Source organism: Taudactylus pleione, unplaced genomic scaffold (assembly GCF_031769625.1).
Source record: "Taudactylus pleione unplaced genomic scaffold, aTauple2 ptg000393l, whole genome shotgun sequence".
Lineage (NCBI taxonomy): Eukaryota > Metazoa > Chordata > Amphibia > Anura > Myobatrachidae > Taudactylus > Taudactylus pleione.
Genome location: NW_028284794.1, coordinates 12518135 through 12540747, shown reverse-complemented (window position 1 = coordinate 12540747; position 22613 = coordinate 12518135). Strand labels below are relative to the sequence as shown.

The 22613-nt window shown below is 39.3% G+C and overlaps 1 protein-coding gene across 1 annotated transcript in view; it reads left to right on the top strand.

The window, feature by feature from the left end:
* Window positions 1-2346: 2346 nt before the first annotated feature.
* Window positions 2347-22613, top strand: part of LOC148507485 (uncharacterized) — a 32269-nt gene continuing 12002 nt past the window's right edge. The window contains 4 exon segments of the mRNA XM_088446120.1: window positions 2347-2407; window positions 8090-8147; window positions 14511-14618; window positions 21528-21927. Of these exon segments, the coding sequence (XP_088302246.1) occupies window positions 2347-2407; window positions 8090-8147; window positions 14511-14618; window positions 21528-21927 (627 nt within the window).

The window sequence follows — 22613 nt, the reverse complement described above, 5'->3', positions numbered from 1 at the left end:
TGCAGGCATGGGGAAAATGCAAGCAGCCAACCTTTAGATATATTCTCTTAGGTATACATTAAATATGGTAAACAAGAAATAAGAAAACCAGCGCCGTATGTGAATTAAAGGTAATTACCAAATGGACACTAAGGTCGTAATAATATTCAAATTTAATATAATAACCCTAAAAACACATAAAAAATAAGCATGCATATAATCTAGTAAAATATGAAAATAAATATATTAAAAAGCCACATATTTATGTGTATAGATCACATCTATTAAATCATTAGTGGATCCTCCTTCCGCAAGAGCACAGTCAAATAGGCTTATTAGCTAACGATACCTGTCATATAAGATACAGTATCAGCGATAGTAATGCTTATCCCAGAGGTGACCTGACTATTTTAAGGGTCACTAAAGTTAGAAAGAAACCTATAAGCATACTTGCCATTACCGACTTTGTACAAGTGCTCTCCGGGAGCAGCCCAGAGACTTGCTGCAGCAGGCTGGTATGGGGACGGGGCCGGACTGTTGTCATAATTAGAAGTTTCCAATTAGCTTAATTGGTCAGTATTCACTCACCGTCCGAAGTGGGGTCTTCTCCCTCCAGCATCGGTCTTCTGTAGCAGCGGTGTGTGTAAGTATGTATTTGAAAGTATGGGTCAGTGTGTCTCAGTATGTGTGAAAGTGTGTAAGTATGTGCGAGTGCGTGTGTAGTATGTGTGTATAGTATGTGTGAGTGTCTGTGTAGTGTGTGTGTATAGTATGTGTGAGTGTGTGTGTAGTATATGTAGTATGTGTGAGTATGTGTAGTATGTATGTGTAGTATGTGTGAGTGTGTGTAGTATGTGTGAGTGTGTGTGCAGTGCCCCCTGTAGTAGTTCCCCTTATGCAGTGTCCCCAGTAGTGGTCCCCCTATGCAGTGCCCCTTATATAGTGCCCCCAGTAGTAGACCCCCCTATGCAGTTCCCCTTATATAGTCCTCCAGTAGTGCCGCCCACATGCAGTGCCCTTTACATAGTGCCCCCTGTAATGCCCCCTATGCAGTGCCAGTGCCCCCAGTAATGGAAACCCTATGCAGTGCCAGTGCCACAAGTAATGGCCCCCCTATGAAGTTCCAGTGCCCCCTTACATATACAAAAAAAACAACACTTACCTGAATCCCCACTCCTGCCACAACCGCTGCTATCCGCTACTCCGGCTGGCAGTCTGTGGGAGAGATGTCATGAATTTAGACGTCATGACATCTCTCCCATCACCCACTGCGGGAGCCGGAAGGCAGAGCTCATGAGTGAGCTCCAGCTAGGCTCCCTCCGTGGGTGCAGCAGCCAATGAGAGTCTATGTGACTCTCATTGGCTGCCAAAACAAACACACTGCCCCCGCGGCGGTGTGTTTGTAATAACAACAAACACATCACCGCCGGCACCTAGCTGAATTGTGTTTGTTTTGTGTGTAGTGTAGACCGCACTACTGCGGTCCGTGCTACACTTACTTTGTGTGGTGGCCCAATATGTGTGGGGGTCCCAGGACAACCGTCCCGGACACCCCACCCATAATCCAGCCCTACCAACGCAGCATTGGATATTCTGTGGATCATTGGCCGGCTAAGGTGACCCATGGGTTCACACAGCCATCTGCCGCAGCTGTGAGGAAATGGCCAGGAAATCTCAGTCAGCAGATGGAGATCCTGGCTTCTTTCTTCCTCCCCAACGGCCGCGACACGCCTCCGTTTCAGGTAATGGAGTCCATCGCCGACCCCTCCCCACCCACAAACATCAGCAGACTGCACATGCGATCATTGGGAATCTGTGAATGAATCCCTAAATTCACACATGTGCACTTACACTGTCTGTCAGTGTAAACTTTCACTACCAATTAGTAGAGATGTGCGCCAGACCATTTTTGTTTGTTTTGTTTCTTCATGCCTGACAAGGAAATGGCGCCGAGTTCCATCTGATACAGAATACAAAACCCATGAGAATCCAACACCGCAAGGACAACATTTTGCCTCGAGGTGGAATCCGAGTCAGACGGGAAGACCCGAGCCACTGCTTGGATGACTCAGATTCCTGATGTTCGGTTGGGTTCAGATTCCAAGGAATCTGAACCGCTCATCTCTACTAACTAGCGGCAATTAGGGATCGCAGGAAAGCTGCTATTCGGATCAGCTGTCCCAGGAACAGTGCAACAATAAATATATTTCTTTCAAGTAATTAGCCCCTAACTGGTTGAAAGAAGTATTTTACAACTCAAAATTTACATTAAGTAATGTAAATCTTCATTATACCCTTTACTGAAAATGGAATATTCATTCAGTGCATCTAGATATAAAACAGTATTATTATTAATACCAACCAAATATGTCCTACTCTGAGACTCCCACAAGGACATCAAAAGGGTATATAGTTGTGATCCTGGCAGGTGAGTATGAGGGTTAGTGTTAGGCTTAGGGGTTAGGTACTAGGGGGAGGGTTAGGCTTAGGTTGTGGGAGGGGAGGGTTAGCATTAAGCTGTGGGGAGGGAAGGTTAGGCTGTGGGAGGCAAGGGTTAGTGTTAAGCTGCAGGGAGGGAGGGTTAGGCTGTGGGAAAAGAGGGTTAGGGATTCTGGCTGTCGGGATGCCGCTGTCCATTTTCCGACCGCTGGGCATCTGAACCACCAGGACCCAGTACCCAATCCATCAACAGAATAAACCTGGAGGTATAATTCCACTCCCACATCTGAAGTACCCATTTTTATTAAAAGGCCACATATATCAGGGGTGTAGATAAGTTTTGTGTAAATATTTAATATTACTAGAATTGTATGCACTACCGGGCTGTATGCTACAAGATGCCTGACATATTACAGATCTCAGAGCATTATACATCATTACTTTAGAAATTATGTTGACCTCCGACCTTAGAGAATATACTTTTCATATGAGTCCATTTAAATGACGGAAGGCTAAGTATACAACACATTTAGTTAATCTTACATATGATAAGACAGAAATTCTTATCTGATATAGGTGGGAACACAATTTCTTACGTGTCCACCAAAGAGTGGCAAATGCAGGGCCAATCAAGGTGACTCTTGATGCCGTGTGATATCTCAAACAGCAAAACGCGTGTAGCATTTACTGTGCTATTCCTATTTCTGATGGCTTTCTCTACTCTGACATTTAGGGGCCAATGTATTAACATTAGGGATGTGCGACAACCCTTGTGTTTTGGTTTTGGATCTATATCTCCTTCAAGGTTTTGGATCTGGATTTGGTTTTGCAAACCACCCTCAAGTGTTTTGGCTTGGTTTTGGATCTGGATTTTTTCAATAAAAAATAGATAAAAAGTTTTAAAAACAGGTAAAATCATGTAAATTATGCAATCCAAAACCCGAAATTTGGATTTAAAAATCTGAATTTCGAACCACAAAAAGATCAGAACCGTGACCCGGATTTACCCGGATCTCCTCAGGAGATTAGAACCGAGACTCGGATTTCCCTGAATTCACAAAATTCGTGTGGATTTGGATTTCTGGAGAACAGAACCACACCTCCATAATTAACGTGCCCTTTTTCTCAGTGCTAAGAAAAGCTCTGCAGGATGTTGAAGTGTATTAAAAGGAGAGGTGTTACGGTTACTCACCTCTCCGGTGTTCTCTGGCCTGCCTGTACATGGAATAGCCCCATGGTGGTCACATTGTATGTGCACAAGAATTTGATGAGCTGTCCATTGTGAATTAAATCTTGCAGTTTATGTGTGAGGATCATTCAGAAGCTGGTCTAGTAAGTAGCCATGGTAGTTCTAGTGGGCAAGCAATGGAAAGCTCTGCTTTTTGTCATTTAATAATTGTCTATAAAGCTTTGCCACCATTCACCATCCCATCCGTGCTGGCTATGATAGTGTGTCATTAACAGAAGCCCATTCTCTGATCTCTATGTACTGCCTTTCAATATATTTTGGAAAGCCGTAATAAACCCTTTCTTTGGCTAAAACACAGCTAAAAGGGGTTATTATATTACCACTTCATACATTTTCCTGCTAGTTGCCATTTAGGGATAGAGGTCATTATGTGTGGCTATTAGAGATGTGCGCCGACCCCCGTGTTTTGATTTTGGATTTGGAACTACCCTGGTTTTGGATCTGGATTGGTTTTGCCAAAACCTCACCTCCTTGTTTTGTTTTCGTATTTTGGTTTTGGATCTGGATTTTTTCTTAAAAAAATCATAAAAACAGCTAAAATCACATAAAATGGGCCTGGTTTTGTTCCTACAGTATAATTAATCTCAATAACATTTATTTCCAGAAATCTCCAATCAATTTTGACCACCTCACAATATTATTTACTTAATCTAGTTAAGGCCAAAAGGTTGCATCCAGCTAGCTGGCTGACTAAGCTAAGTGACATAGTAAGCGGCACTAACATGTGGCAGTTCATTTTCTAATTTCCAACATGAATACAGTGTGGGTTGGATACACCAATAGTGCACTTATTGTGACAGCAGTGTTGGAAGAGTGGGGTTGCTGATGGTGTCCTCAGTACATGGAATGGCAGTGCTGCAGTACTGGCAGTGTCTTCAGTGACGGGTACCGGTGATGTTGGCAGTGCGGGGGTGCCAGCGGTGTCTTTAGTACAGGTTTGCTGGCTGTGTCGGCAGTGTGGGGGTGCCAGCGGTGTCTTAGTGCAGGTTTGCTGGCTGTGTCGGCAGTGCGGGGGTGCCAGCGGTGTCTTCAGTGCAGGTTTGCTGACTGTGTCGGCAGTGCAGGGGTGTGCTCAAAGCAGGGTGTTGGCAGAGTGGGGGTATCAGCGATGTCCTCAGTGCAGGTTTGCTGACTGTGTTGGCAGTGCAGGGGTGCTGGTGGCATCCTCACTGTAGGAGTGTTGGCAGTGTCAGCAGTGTGGGGGTCACTGACGGTGTCCTCAGTACGTTGGGCAGCAGTGCAGGAGTGTCGGCAGTGGGGGATGCTGCCAGTGGGGGTGCCGGTGGTGTCAGGCAGCGGGTGGGATGGCAGGCGCCATCTTTTTTCCCTCCCTTGTAGTGTTTTCAATGGGCTTAACGCTGATTGGCTTAGAGCCGTGACAGACGGCTCTCTCAGCCAATCAGTGTTAAGCCTGCTGAAAACAAAACCTCGTGACTCAACAGAGGGGTCACAAGGTTTTGCCTTGGGTCAGGGATCTGGGGTAGGCAGGTTCGGATCGTCCCGGATCCCCGAAATTTGTGTGGGTCTGGATCTCGGGGAACCAGACCCTCTCATCTCTAGTGGCTACAGAGAGACAGTACAGTGAGATCAATGCCAATTTTCACTCATATCTTACACACTAGAGAAACCCCACTGAAAGGATGCTATTTCTGCAGCAACAAAAAACACCTGCATCTTTGTTTTCTCTACAAGCATCAGTCATCAGTCATCTAGACAAACTTATTTGATTAGTAGGTGTTGAATATATTCCTCATTTATAAATGTACGCACTACAACATACTTACCTCAATATATATATATATATATATATATATATCCAACAAAAAACAAAAGAGTGCGCTTATAAATTGATAATTATTAAAATTTCATTAGATTAAAATTAGTGGAGATTTCATACATATAGTCCTTAGAATTACAAATGGATATGGGTCAATCCTGGACCAATGTCTAGAAAGACACAGACTTAGTTCTCAATTGTTATTCAGTAGATATAGTCCTCATAAATAAAACATGAAAGATTGGTCTCAAACCGATAGTGTGGAACAGATTTCAAATACTCTGGCATTTTTTAAGGAATGCCACCCAGTGGTTAGTTGTAGATATGGACTTAACATGGACTATTCTTCTGATGACGTTGATCAATATCAGAAAGAAAAAATCACCCAAGAAGGCCCAACGGCCACTATTAATATCATAAAAAATGTTTTATCAATAAAAATTGTTGTATAAAACATAATATACATTAAAATGAACAATTCTAGAATGGGTGGTCAATAATACTGTCCCACCTTATGTATGATATTGGTATTCCCCTGGATGGGTAGAAGTGACCAAAATGACCCATGATGCGTTTCATTCTTATATGGACTTCATCAGGGGTATATCTTAATAAACAACAAGAAAAAATGGGTACAGAATACTGATGGTGCGAGATCATAAATTTCTACATTTCATTTTAGTGTAATGTTAATACATACCAGGATAATTTTCCCAATGTGAAACTCACAGTAACAAGACCGGGACACTCCCAAATGGTTAATCTTCAATGGTCAGACTTCTGGACAGAACTAATCTCCAGACACCAAATAGCCTATATGGACCATACCAATCAAGTAGAATCAAAGAACCTAATATATTAGAGGACTCTAATACAATTTATATTAAATTAAGTAATTCTCTCCAAACAGAATGTGTGACTAATTCTAGCAGCTTCTTAATAAGGTATCACAAAAACAACTGGTACTTAATTCTACCCAGATTAATATTAGAATATCATATGAATAACATAGATATAATTTTATTGCATATATTAAACAACAGACATTATTCCCAACATATAAAATGAGGATAATTACATCCAAAAAACATAATTGTAAACTAAATGAAGAATTTAGCAGTTTACTTACAGAAATTGCTCTGAATAGATCCTGCTGACAGCACCTCTCCATGTGTATGTGAGAGCGTGCTGTACTTACCTGCCTTTTATTCATCCTAGGGAGTGACATCACTTTCTCTAATTTAGGTTCAGAGTGAAAGGTCTAAACAAAGTGAATGGTTATAACAACCTACAAATGATGACTCCCTACAGTTTAATAGTGTTATCACAATGTAGTGTGGACTATTTTATGTCTCTAAATAACCCAAAATAAACTGCAAATGTCAGATGAAATAACTGACTTCCGGGTTCCAGCTAATAGTCTATGTGTTCCATTCTGTTTGGGCGTTCCAACAGTGACCAATTGAACTATCACATCATATCCCTCCTGAGGAATCACATGACTTGGCGGAAAATGCGTTCCACCTAGAACCAATCACGGAGGTGTTGTGTTACACCACATAGCAATTGGCCCACGTGAAATCACACAAATCAGATGCACCTCCCCCTTATAACGCGACAGACATCTTTAGCTCTAAACAGTAACAGGACTTCGATGCGGTGGCCATCTTGTGGGCGACTGTTAACACTATTCTCACCGCTACTAATTTTCATAGGCAGTGGCCATTTTGTAGAAGATTTGTCTTCACTTAATGGATTTATCATTTAAAAAGGGGAACAGTGGCCATTTAAATAAAGATTTTGAATGAACATTAAATGAATTCTAAATCCAATCAATGGATTAAACTGTAGATTGTATTCCTTAAATGAACATAAACAAAATACTAATAATGAGCTTTTGACTGAATATTTTAAATGATTTTTAAATTGTTATTAACTACTCTTATTAATTAAATACAGTGTACATCTCAAAATTTAAATTGTGCACCTAAAATTATCTAATTGATTAATTCTAATAGTTGTCTTTTAATCAGGATTATTTTAATACCAAATAGCACCTAAAGATAGTTCTATTTTATAGAACAATTGATCCCAAAATCGATTAATTATTGAATACATAGTGCTATTATTATCTAATTGACATAATATTAAAGTGATACTTAAAAGATATGTGTATTTAAAATGTGGTCTATATAATAAAGAAAATATAATAGATACATAATTTAATGTGAATTGGTGTGTGAAAAAAATGATAGTCAAACCCTTATTGCCACTTCTGCATTTGGTTTACAATCTTACATATGGTCATACTCACTAAACTTAGCATCATTGAACATGTTCAAAAATACAAACAGCCTTACAAAAAAGACACTATGTCAATATTTTTGTTCAAACCATTGGGAAAAATGGTATTGAGGGTAAAAATCCAATCAGACTCCCTTCTTGATAACTGTAATTCTATATCGCTCCCTCTTTCATTCTCCCTAATATGCTCTAATGCTGTGAAAGTATGACTTTTTGTTTCTGACTGGTGAAAGTTTTGAAAATGTCTTGGTGATTTTATTTTTTATGTTCCTTAAATGGTCCTAAATACGGATTTTGAGACATCTTTTAGTCTTACCTATATATGTTTTATTGCATCACAGGTGATTCTATAGATTACAAACTCAGTATTACAGGTAATTATATCTCTGATCTTATAAGGTATACCCTCTTTAGTTGGCCATACAAATGCTCTTTTCTCCATAAATTTACAACAGATACATTTCCTTCATGGGAAACAACCCATTTTTTTATTAAAATTTTTTTTACCCCTGGTATGTTGGTTCACCTTCTTTGATTTTTATTAGTTTACTAGGGGCTAGGATGCTTTTCATATTGTTTGACCATTTGTAAACAAGTCTTAGTTTAGATGGAAGACTAGGGCCCAATATAGAAGGGCCCTTCTATAAAATGTACCAATGCTGATCCAAAACCTTATTAAGCAGTTTGTTTTCTCTATTATACTGTGTGACAAAAGGGCTGTTCTTAAATATTTTCTCATTAGTAGGGGCCAATTTTTCTTTAAGAAGGTCCTCTCTGTTAAGCCATGAAGATTTATTTACTGCCTCCATTATTTTTCCTCTTGATAGCCTCTCTCCAGAAATCTATCTTTAAGCATCTCTGATTGTAGTTGGAATTGATCATCGTTACTACAATTCTTTCTTATTCTCAAAATTTGTGAATAAGGTACATTGTTAAGCCAAACATTGAAATGGCAGCTTGTAGCTGGAAAAAACTGTTTGCGTCTACTTCTTTAAAATTAGTTTTAGTTGTGATTTCCTTATCATTTTAACTACTGAGGACAATATAAAGATAGTCAATCACATTTTCATGTTGTTTAAATGTGAATTTTAAATTGTATTCATTTAGATTGATGTATGACATAAAGTTATTGACCAAATTAAAATGAGATCATCAATATACCTCCTGAACAAGATGATGTTATTCTTATCAAAAAATGAATCGAAAACATACTGCTGCTCCCACTTTCCCATCAGAATATTAGCATAAGATGGGGCAATTTTCGTGCCCATTGCTGTACCAAGTTTTTGTAGGAAAAATTCTCCCTCAAATTCAAAAAAGTTATGTTCTAAAATAAACTTTAGTCCATTCAGAATGAAGTTCCTTTCATTTATTGTTATTTCAGGTGAATTCAATAATAATTCCTCAACCGCCTTCATACCTTTCTGGTATGGTATGGATGAATATAAAGCCTGTACATCAACTGTTACCCACCTATAAGCAGGAGACCATTTTGTGTCTTTAATTAGTCTCAATAAACTGGTTGAATCCTTCAAATAAGACTTCAATTTTTTCCCTATTCTTGTGTACTTTTGGGATATCATAAAACATGGGAATCCTTGGATTTTTTATGAATAAGAAATCAAATTCCTCTTTACAGATTGAACCTTCTTTATATGCCTTAGTGAGCAGATTTAGTAGCTCATCTTGGTATCGATTCATGGGATTGTTAGGGAGTCTTTCATAGGTGCTAGTGTCATTGAGGATATTATATGCCTCCTTCAAATAAGCTGATCTATCTAGCACAACCACTGCCCCTCTTTTATCTGCCAATTTTATAACCAGACTATTATCTATCTTAAGTTGTTTCAAGGTCTGTTTTTCTTCAGAACTCAGATTACTATTATATTTATTATTGCCAATTTTTAGATTCCTAAAATCCTCCCTCACACAATTATAAAAAAACATCAATATGGCTCCCCCTTGATTCTACAGGGTAAAACTTTGAAGGTAAAGATAAAAGTGGTTTTGGTTTATAATCTAGTTTTGTGACAGGATTCTTAAGAAAATGTCTTTGGACAGTCAACTGCTGAGTATTTGATAACAGATTGAAGTTCTTTTAAAACTTACCTTCCTATAATACAGCGCAGGTTAAAGGCTTTCTTTGTTGGATATATATATATATATATATATATATATGGAATTTATTCTACACTATCTGTAACCTCTTGGAACAATTTGATACTCTACATATGTGGTATAAGAGGGATGTCCCCAGAAATATAATACAAAGGCATGTTTGAGCTAATAGAGAAACAAAGGAGTTATTATCCTCCCATTTCCAAGACTTGTGATACTTGATAAACAGTAATTATATTCAACCCTAGGATATATAAATAATAAAAGAGGTACACCACAGATTTTTATTAGAGAGATTTTTAGTAGAGATGTGCGGTTCAGTTTTCCAGAAATCCGAATCCACCCGAATCTCATAAATCCATGCAGTCATGGTTCTAATTTTCTTGTGGTTCAAAAATTCAGATTTTAAATCTGAATTTCTGGTTTTGGATTGTAAACATTACATGTGATTTTATCTTTTTTAAAAACTTTTTATCAATTACAAAAAAAACCTCAGATCCGAAAGCAAAACCAAAACACAGGGGTTAGCGGCAGCGCACATCTCTAATTTTTATTGCTGTTTCTAATTTGGGGTATATTTACCAAGTAGAAAAGGGTGCACTGTATGGTGAAGCCCACCCAGAAATGTAATGATATATGCAAATGACTTAACTATTCTTATCTGTTAGTTGTTGATCAAGCTCTTTAACATTTCTCGCTATAGGAATGACCTGTTTAAATGGCGGCACTTATGACGGTATAAAGTGTGTGTGTACAGAGGACTTCACGGGGGCCTGGTGTGAGGAAGCTGCCATCAGACCAGGTGGGTATAAATAACTGACTTTACCTTAGATTATATCATTGTCCTGTTATAAATTATTTATACGTGTGTGGGAGATAACTGGGGCCACAGAGGAAGCCTATGCAGGCATGGGGCCTGCATAGGCCCCATGCCAATGCAGAATATATCTAAAGCAGCCAAGCTTTAGATATATTCTCTTGGGTATACCTTAAATATGGGCCTACTGGTGGAAAAAGAGTTAATCCCTCCTCCCATCTAGTAGAACTGAATGGGAATCACACAAGTCGTGCACATGACTTCATGGATGGAGAGTAATCTTTTCTGCTGATGCTAAAACCGGTGCTACTGGTGAGATAAGATGAGAGAGATTCTTAAGTAAACTTTGGGCATTGAATGGTCATTGATGATAGTCAATAGTTACACTGAGGCAGCCATACAATCGGCTGAGTTGTTGTAGTGATGGCAGGGATACCTGTCCCCTGGGTCCAACTGGGCCCTAGGCGAGCGCCTAGGATGCCTAGCGGGAAATCCGGCCCTGCTAGCATGTCTTACCTTTGGCACTTGTGGAACTACAAGTGCCAGCAGGTGGCCGGCACCCATACCTCCACTGTAAAATAAATAGTTAAGTAAAGACATGACACACACACCGTATTTAGTACAAGTTTAATACACACATACCTCAATCACACATATATTACCTGTACTAGCCCGTCGGTCCACTTGTCCCAAGTAGAAAACTGTGTGCATGGCCCTGCAAAAAAGATCATATACTCACCTACATCCTGGCGCTGCTCTCCGTAGCATCCAGGGTCTTGTTAAAGCAAAAAAAAGACTTACCCGAACCATGCCGAACATGTGTAAGTATATGCTGTTACATATACTTACACCTCGTGAAATGACAGATGAGCAAAATCATCTGTTATTTCTCAAGGGCCGCTAGCCAATCAGCGGCCGCTTTAAATGTAGCGGCTGCTCATTGGCTGGTTCTACGTGGTTTATTGCTGTTTTCTAATTTGGGGCATATTTGCCAAGTAGAAAAGGGTGAACTGTATGGCGAAGCCCTCCCAGAAATGTAATGATATATGCAAATGACTTAACTATTCTTATCTCCTATTGTTGATCAAGCTCTTTAACATTTCTCGTTATAGGAATGACCTGTTTAAATGGCGGCACTTATGACGGTGTAAAGTGTGTGTGTACAGATGACTTCACGGGGGCCTGGTGTGAGGAACCTGTCATCAGACCAGGTGGACATACATAACTGACTTTCCCTTGGAATATATCATTGTCCTGTTATAAATTATTTATACATGTGTGGGAGATTACTGGAGCCACTGAGGAAGCCTATGCAGGCATGGGGAAATTACAAGCAGCCAAGCTTTAGATTTATTCTTTTGGGTATACTTTAATATGGGCCTACTGGTGGAAAAAGAGTTAATCCCTCCTCCAATCTAGTAGAACCGCATTGGAATCACACAAGTCATGCACTTGGCTCCATGCATGGAGAATAATCTTCTCTGCTGATGATAAAACCGGTGCTACTGGTGAGATAAGATGAGAGAGATTCTTAAGTAAACTTTGGGCATTGAATGGTCATTGATGATAGTCAATAGTTACACTGAGGCAGCCATACAATCGGCGAGTCATTGTAGCGGATTCGATATGTAATGCTGGCTGTCGGGATGCCTCCTGTCAAATTACAGACGGCGGCATCCCGATAGTTGTTATCCCGACAGGGGACAGGTAAGTATACTTACCCCCCCTCTCTCCCTACCTGTCCTTCTTTGTAGCTTAACCCTAAACCTCCCCACCCTGCACCCTAACCCTCTCCATTAGTGCCTAAATCTAAGTGCCTAAACCTAACCCTCCCCACTTAGCGCCTAACCCTAACCCCCTCCCCCAAGTGGTGCCTAACCCTAACCCTCGCCCTCCTAGGGGTGCCTAACCCTAACCTCCCCCCTCCAAAACCTAATGCTAACCCGCTATGCTACCTAAACCTAACTCTCCCTCTCCCTCCCGCGTGGCTATCACTAAGGGCACCCTGGACTTACTTTACCTCGTCCGGCTGGCGTCCTTCTGCATATTTCGATGACTATCTTAAGCCCCTTGTCGGGCTTCTCCCATTTAGTCTCATAACTACATCCCGTTGTAGCAATCTCAGGGGAACTGCAAATATAGCTTTCTTGGGGTAAATTGCTGGTTCCTACATTTCCTAATTAAGCTCTATTTTTTATTAATGTAAATACAAAGTAATACACAATCAGTTGACTCTGTTGACTGGTAAAAACATATCCACTGCAATATCAAAGCCAACATTTATATTTTATTGACATTGTTATGTTCCTATTACCCCATGTTTATATCAAAGAAAAACAAAAGTATCAAAATGTCTGGAATTATATAACCTGCTGTAGCACTGACTACTAGCGGAATTATTAGCTAACGATACCTGTCATAAAAGATATATTGGTCTATTTACTAAGCAGTGTTAGGAGACAGAGAGAAAAGTGATAAGGTGCCAGACAATCAGCTCCCAACTGCCATCTCACAGGCTGTGTTTGAAAAAATGACAGTTGGGAGCTGATTGGCTGGCACCTTATCACTTTCTTATCACTTTTCACTCTGTCTCCTAACACTGCTTAGTAAATAGACCACACAGTATCAGTGATAGTAATGCTTATCCCAGAGGTGACCTGACCATTTTAAGGGCCACTAAAGTAAGAACAAAACCTATAAGTTGATCGGATATGCAATGACAAATTGTAACATTAACAATGTTCTGAGAGAACATGCTAAAGGTACACTAGGGGGGTATTCAATTAGGTGCGGGAATAGTATAAATCCTGCAACTGCAGGGTTTTTCACGCAGGTGCAGGATTTTTGCTTTTCAGTTAGATGCAGGGTTTTTCATTTTTTGAGCAGCGGGAGGTTTTTTTCTCACAGCCCCAGAGCGCGACCAATTTTTTTCCTAAAATCCATATTTTTAGGAAAGATGGTCGGAATTGCTCTGGGGCCCCTGTGGTACCTGCTCTAATGACTAATTAAGCAATTTGAAGTTTGCAATGAGCTTAATTAGTTAATTAGTAATCACTCATCTTTCAAAACAGTGTCTTCTCCCTCCAGCGTCAGTCTTCTGCAGCAGTGGTGTCTGTAAGTATGTGTGTGAAAGTATATGGGTCAGAGTGTGTAGAATGTGTGAGTGTGTGTAATTATGTGTGAGTGTGTGCAGTGTCGGACTGGAGCATGAAGGGCCTACCAGGGGAATGCAGTGATAGGGGCCAATGCTTTGGGGTGTGGTCAGTTACCACGGGGGATGATGCCAGCCCCCATAGAAGCTTTGACAGACATTAGAGACCATGCAACTGACCCTCTAATAGCGTAACCATGTATAATTGGGTGCATAGTCTGGAATCTGACATTAGAGCAAGTGGAGGGGCCCTCAGTCACTGGGGCCCACTGGGGATTTCCCCTGTACCCCTGTGGGCCAGTCCAACCCTGAGTGTGTGTAAGTATGAGTGTGTGACCTCCGCGTGTATGTAACAACAGGGAGAACTACTTCTCCCAGCAGCCCCCTGGCTTCCCAGCAGCAAAGATGGAGGAGAGATAATTGGGAGCTGTGAAGGTCTGTGATATTTTTTGCTTTGAAACGGCCAAGCCCAATTGATTACCCCCCTAGTTATCTGATTATTACTCTAGGTATCCCCATACGTTTATATAGGTGAGAGTCATTTATAAAATATTGTCACTAAACAGACTTATATCTGTATATGTGTGCCTGAGATCACAGATATTATTGTGGTATTAAGGGACAGCAAGTTCTAAGACTTGTTTGCATTTGATAAAATTACTGTTTTCATTTTCAGGGTCAAAACTGCTCAGAATCAGCAGCTTGCAAAAGTGCCACTTAGTAAATCTAGCCCTCGTGATTATACTGTACAGAGTGCAACCCAGGAGTTAAATTCCATACGTCAGTAAAATACACATAAACAGCCATAGATTGTGTTTTACAAGTTGTAAAGTTATTATTGGATACTCAACATTTCTAAGGACACATGACAGCTCTAAATACAAGCTCACAAATCACAGTCACACCCTAGTACTAAATATTGTTAGTCATTGGGATGCTGATATTGGGCCTGATTCAGCACGGATGGCTATTGCGCTCGCTGATGCTTAATCTCATGCAGTTCAGCTCTGAAAATATGATAATGTCAGCCACCGCTCAGCCAGCATAGAGACGCCCACTACCGCTTTCTCACATCCGTAATACCTCGCAGTCCTGCGTACACATTGGTGACATCGAGTAACATCGTCCCGTCACTCACTCTGCGATGGGTATCTACGTGCGTGCGTGATGGGAGTGCGATACGCACTGTCAGCTGATCTGCGTCCGCTGTTACACTTGCAATCCATGCTAAATCAGTCCCATAGTCCAAGAGGGCAGTGTGTATCACAAACCATACAGATGGAGTGAAGTTTATTGCGATTGCCGTCATTTTATGCAATAAAATGTTTTTTGTAATTCATTTAAAAATCCTACAGTATCCACCGATAAATGAATGAGTTGTCTGTTACATAGTAGTGAAGCCTGGACTCTTTAGTTAAACTACTGGTGAATCATTCACTGTGATTGCTTTATTTACACAAGAGGATATAAATGTAGCGTTAAGCTGGTTTTATGACAATGAAATAAAAAGCAAGATAAATGTTATTGTGTAGCCTGCATCACACTGTTCCCGATTAAATACAAATGATAGAATGGCTCAAAAATCCTACACAGGACCAGATTAATGCTTGATGGGGACGTGTGGGGAAATTAACTCTTACCCTGGGCAAAATTTACTAAGCGGCGGTTTGACGGCGGTTTCTATTCTGTTCTAAATCCCGGCGGTTTGGAGGCGGGTTCTATTCTGTTCTAAACCCTGGGGGTTTGGTGGCGGTTTTGCAGCAGTTTCTAAATGACAGACCTGTTCTATTCTATTCTAAAATGTGTGTTGACTGAGGTTTGATGGCGGTCTTGCTATCTGCAGATTTACTAAGGCCAAAACCGCTGCAAAACCGCTGCAAAACTGCCATCAAAACACATTTTAGAATAGAATAGAGCAGGGTTGTCATTTAGAAACTGCTGCAAAACTGCCACCTTGTATCCATGTGAATAAAAAGTTGACAAGACAAATATACTAAGCAGAATCGCTTGCTCTCAGAACTTTATTTTCTAACTTCCTTTCCTGAGGTTGGATAAAGGGTATGACTTCGCTCAGGCTGGCAGTGTGAAAATTCACTTAGTTTGTTACACTTTCAAATGTCTTTACTAGCTTGCATAAAATTAAAATGTTTATCCAGTGTCCTGCAATAAGGTACCATGTCCCCTCTTCCCATGACTAGATGTGTAGCTACTATTCCTCCAACTACACAAAATGTGGAATTGAACCTCATTACTACTTCTTGCTTCAGTCGACGGTCTGGAAGCTAATTTTTTAAATTGCCCATTGCCGAATGCAGAAGTGGGCCCAAAATATTCTGGCCCAGAGACAGAATAAAAAATTGACAGCTGCTCAATCAATCTGGCAGTAATTTTCAGGTGCATGAAAGGGAGGGGTCATACCAAATAGAAAAAAAGGGGGGGTTAACCCCCTATTGTTCCTCGGCACACTGAATTATACCTGCAACAATATATGAAGACTATATGGCAATAGAAATTCAGAGATATTAGTTGCATGCATTTCCAAATACATGGGAAGCTGCTAGGCCACGTCACAGCTTTTCTGTCACTAGCAGTCCCTAACACTAAGTGGTTCACATCCGGGGCGCAGGGCACCCAAAAAACATTCAGCCCAGGACACCCCCAGGGCATCACATGAAAAATGGAAAACGGGTAACCGTCTGGGTAAGTGCCTAACCATAACCATCCCTTCTAGTGCCTAACCCTAACCCTCCCTCCTGGTGCCTAACCCTAACCCTCCCTCCTGGTGCCTAACCCTAACCATCTGGGTAAGTGCCTAACCATAACCATCCCTTCTAGTGCCTAACCCTAACCCATCAGTAAGTGCCTAATCCTAACCGTCCCTCTTGGTGCCTAACCCTAACCCTCTGGGAAAGTGCCTAACCATGGGGGTAAGTGCCTAACCCTAACTCTCAAGTAAGGGCCTAACCCTAACACTAAACCTAACCCTGACAAAAAATATATATATATATGGCGACCATTTTTGTGTTGACCATTTTCATGTCGAACTTTTGACCCTGTCGACCTTTTGTACCTGTTGCCCGTCTTACATGCCAAACTTTAGTGTGTCTAACTTTTGTCCCTGTCTAATTATTGTCTGTCTAACATCTGGTGTCTATCTAGACATTGTCTATCTAATTACTGTCTATCTATAGTCCAGAACCCGTTTCTATGCAGTTGAATCAGCAACTTGACCCCTTCTCACCTAATTGGATCGAGCTTAAAGTCATTATTTGTTTCAATTCACAAAATTAAATAAAAGTATATTGAAAATTAAACAATGTCACATAAAGGAAAAAACAGCCACATCTCCTAGAGGAAGTGTGAATAAACTGAAAGCTAATTTTTATTCTACAGGTCAAACTACTAAACATACTACAAGCAAATTAACTTCAACAGCCAAAAAAGTCACCGATGAGGTCACGGCAAATATTACTTCGGATAAGACAACTTTGGGTACGTCTGAAATTACAACTCACCTGCTTGATGCCTCCACTTCAATAATAACACCCAAACAGACTACACCAACAACAACACTAGAAGTAAACACAAGAGACGATATTACAGACACTACAATAGACAATAACGCAGGCACTGGCTACTAAACCAATCCTATTACAAACAACTCCAGTAAAGCTTATACAACGGAATCCATCATCTCTGACCCGATAAGTATTTATACTACAGAATATAATGAATCTGATACTACTATTGACTATAGTACTAAATATATCACACTGGACATTACTAGTCAATATAACACAGACTTCAAAATTTCTCAAAGTACTACTGATTATATTGCTGTCTCTAATATATCTTACACTGCTACTGAGTATACCACTGACTCCATTATATCTGACACTACTACTGATTATATGTCATGACCAGGGTTTCTTGGCATGGTGGTCGATGGGTATTACCTGTGAGGTCACTGTGGTGGGGGGCGTCTGGGTGTGGTGCTGTTGTGTGGAGAGGGGCATTGGCTGTGCATGGCTCTGCGCGGGTATGCTGTCATGTTGGGCTGGTGAGGCCTGGCAGTGCTTCCGTTCCATTTGGCATGGGCGCCGCCATCTTGCTTCCGGCCATGTGATTTGCTCGCCCAATCCTGGCTTGTCACATGCTCTCTCTGGCCAGTCACGGCACAGCACTTGGTGCTTAGGGAGGTTCAGAGCCTCACTTCATTGCCAGTGCAACGTGTTTCTCAGCATAGCTGAGAGAGAGTTCCCTGTGCTCACCACCTGTTGCCTGTGAAACGCTACCTGCCTGCCTGCTTGTCTGCTCCATAACCTGCTGGACTACCCTGCATCCTCCATTACCTTCCCCTTGCCTGAGTACCTGAGTCCTGCTGTTCACCCTGCACCTTGCCTCCACTGACACTCTGCTGGATATTTCTTCCTCAGTCAGCATTCTTCATTAATCAGTCACCACCTGGACAGTTCCCCTTGTCTGCCACTACCTGGACATTTTATACTAACCAGTAACTACCTGGACATTTTCCGTTGCCTGTCACTAACAGGACTTTTTCCTATTTGCCTCACTACTGCTATACCCGGACTTTCTGTTTTACCACATTCATGTCTGTTAAGCCACTCATTAAAAACTCCACATTTACTTTTAAACCTGCTTCAGTGTCTGCTCCTATTACCACCCCAGGTCCGCAACAAAATCAGAACATCACATTATACTACTGACTCCATTATATCTGAAACCACTACTAATTAAATTAGGCTAGGGTATGAGTCCGCACTAGTTAAATATATACTTGAAATGATAACACAAGAAGATACAAATGAAATACAGAAAACCAACATTCTGGTCTATCCTAACTGTAAAATTCATTGGATGACTCCTGGTTGGTGGTGCACCCACAAAATTTGTGTAAAACACATGAAGCAAAAGATATTAAGAAAAGAACAAATTAGCCTTGCGCGGGGCACTCACAATCAGTGATTTGTAAATGATATGGTGAAGATTATGCTAAAACTTAACATGTATTAGGACCTAAACTAAAGCTTTCTCATGAGAGTGATTCCAATAAGGAACAAATAACATACAATAAAATAAACACTCATAGAGAGTGTATGAAGGAGTTGACAAAATAAACAATGAAACATACAATATAAATGAAGATGGTGAATCAGCCTTATATGTAAGGTCAGAAGGGAGTCGCAGATCAAGATTCAATCATCCTATCATAGGACAAATGTATGATGCGACCGTTCATGAATAATATAAACTTCACTGGTGTATTGATTCAATAGGTGCAATATATAACACTTTATAATTCCTATTTTTCATCATTATTTATTAATTAGCACCTTCAATATGTTCATGATATTTATTATTATAAGTGATTTATGTCACAGGTGGAATTGAGACGCTGATCTGAGACCGATTTGGGGAAGGTTGATTTATGTACCTTTTTCTGACATTTTATGATCCAGGAATTTGTCCAATGAATAATAACAAATGTATGATTTAACTCATGATTCTTATTCTGTCAGATGTATCTAATTAGACTGTATACAAATGATTATATACATACTTATTTAGGTTCCCCTATCAAGATGTTTTAGAATCATTCTCAACTATATTCAAACTCTATTTGAGGTGTATCCTCTTAGTTCCTCTATGAATTTTCATTTGAGGACTGGGGTCCTGAGGTCTGCTGTATATTTTCGCCTCTTGTCTTATTAGACAATATTTCTTCTACTTAGACAATATTCATTTAAATGTTTATATTATTCATGAACGGTCGCATCATACATTAATCCTATGATAGGATGATTGAATCTTGATCTGCGACTCCCTTCTGACATTACATATAAGGCTGATTCACCGTCTTCATTTATATTGTATGTTTCATTGTTTATTTTGTCAACTCCTTCATAGACTCTCTATGAGTGTTTATTTTATTGTATGTTATTTGTTCCTTATTGGAATCACTCTCATGAGAAAGCTTTATTTTAGGTCCTAATAAATGTTAAGTTTTAGCACAATCTTCACCATATCATTTACAAATCACTGATATTATTTTCGAAGAGTGCCCCGCGCAAGGCTAATTTGCTCTTTTCTTGATATATTTCCTTGTTCCTTACAAGAATATATCTCTATCTTTTGCACCACTACTAATCATACTACTGACTCCATCATATCTGACATTAATACTGATTATACTACTGACTCCATTATATCTGACACTACTACTGATTATACTACTGACTCCATCATATCTGTCACTACTACTGATTATACTACTGACTCCATCATATCTGACATTAATACTGATTATACTACTGACTCCATCATATCTGACATTAATACTGATTATACTACTGACTCCATCATATCTGACATTAATACTGATTATACTACTGACTCCATCATATCTGACATTAATACTGATTATACTACTGACTCCATCATATCTGACATTAATACTGATTATACTACTGACTCCATCATATCTGACATTAATACTGATTATACTACTGACTCCATCATATCTGTCACTACTACTGATTATACTACTGACTCCATCATATCTGACATTAATACTGATTATACTACTGACTCCATCATATCTGACATTAATACTGATTATACTACTGACTCCATTATATCTGACACTACTACTGATTATACAACTGACTACATCATATCTGACATTACTACTGATTAGACTACTGACTCCATTATAGCTGACACTACTACTGATTATACTACTGACTCCATTATATCTGACACTACTACTGATTATACTACTGACTCCATTATCTGATATTACTACTGATTATACTACTGACTCCATTATATCTGACACTACTACTGATTATACTACTGACTCCATTATATCTGATATTACTACTGATTATACTACTGACTCCATTATATCTGACACTACAGCTGATTATACTACTGACTCCATTATATCTGACACTACTACTGATTATACTACTGACTCCATTATATCTGACACTAATACTGATTATACCTCTGACTCCATTATATCTGACACTACTACTGATTATAGTACAGACTCCATTATATATGTCACTACTACTGATTATAGTACTAACTCCATTATATCTGTCACTACTACTGATTATACCACTGACTCCATAATATCTGACATTACTACTGATTGTACTACTGACACCATTATATCTGACACTACTACTGATTATAGTACTGACTCCATTGTATCTGACACTACTACTGATTATAGTACTGACTCCATTATATCTAATATTACTACTGATTATACTACTGACTCCATTATATCTGACACTACTACTGATTATACTACTGACTCCATTATATCTAATATTACTACTGATTATACTACTGACTCCATTATATCTGACACTACTACTGATTATAGTACTGACTCCATTATATCTGACACTACTGCTGATTATACTACTGACTCCATTACATCTGTCACTACTACTGATTATAGTACGGACTCCATTATATCTGTCACTACTACTGATTATAGTACTAACTCCATTCTATCTGTCACTACTACTGATTATACCACTGACTCCATAATAGCTGACATTACTACTGATTATAGTACTGACTCCATTATATCTGACTCTACTACTGATTATACTACTGACTCCATTATATCTGACACTACTACTGATTATAGTTCTGACTCCATTATATCTGACACTACTACTGATTATACTTCTGACTCCATTATATCTGACACAACTACTGATTATACTACTGACTCCATTATATCTTACACTACTACTGATTGTAGTACTGACTCCATTATATCTGACACTACTACTGATTATACTACTGACTCCATTATATCTGACACTGCTACTGATTATACTACTGACTCCATTATATCTGATATTACTACTGATTATACTACTGACTCCATTATATCTAATATTACTAGTGATTATACTACTGACTCCATAATATCTGACATTACTACTGATTATACTACTGACTCCATTATATCTGACACTACTACTGATTATACTACTGACTCCATTATATCTGACACTACTACTGATTATACTACTGACTCCATTATCTGATATTACTACTGATTATACTACTGACTCCATTATATCTGACACTACTACTGATTATACTACTGACTCCATTATATCTGACACTACTACTGATTATACTACTGACTCCATTATCTGATATTACTACTGATTATACTACTGACTCCATTATATCTGACACTACTACTGATTATACTACTGACTCCATTATATCTGATATTACTACTGATTATACTACTGACTCCATTATATCTGACACTACAGCTGATTATACTACTGACTCCATTATATCTGACACTACTACTGATTATACTACTGACTCCATTATATCTGACACTAATACTGATTATACCTCTGACTCCATTATATCTGACACTACTACTGATTATAGTACAGACTCCATTATATATGTCACTACTACTGATTATAGTACTAACTCCATTATATCTGTCATTACTACTGATTATAGTACTGACTCCATTATATCTAATATTACTACTGATTATACTACTGACTCCATTATATCTGACACTACTACTGATTATACTACTGACTCCATTATATCTAATATTACTACTGATTATACTACTGACTCCATTATATCTGACACTACTACTGATTATAGTACTGACTCCATTATATCTGACACTACTGCTGATTATACTACTGACTCCATTACATCTGTCACTACTACTGATTAT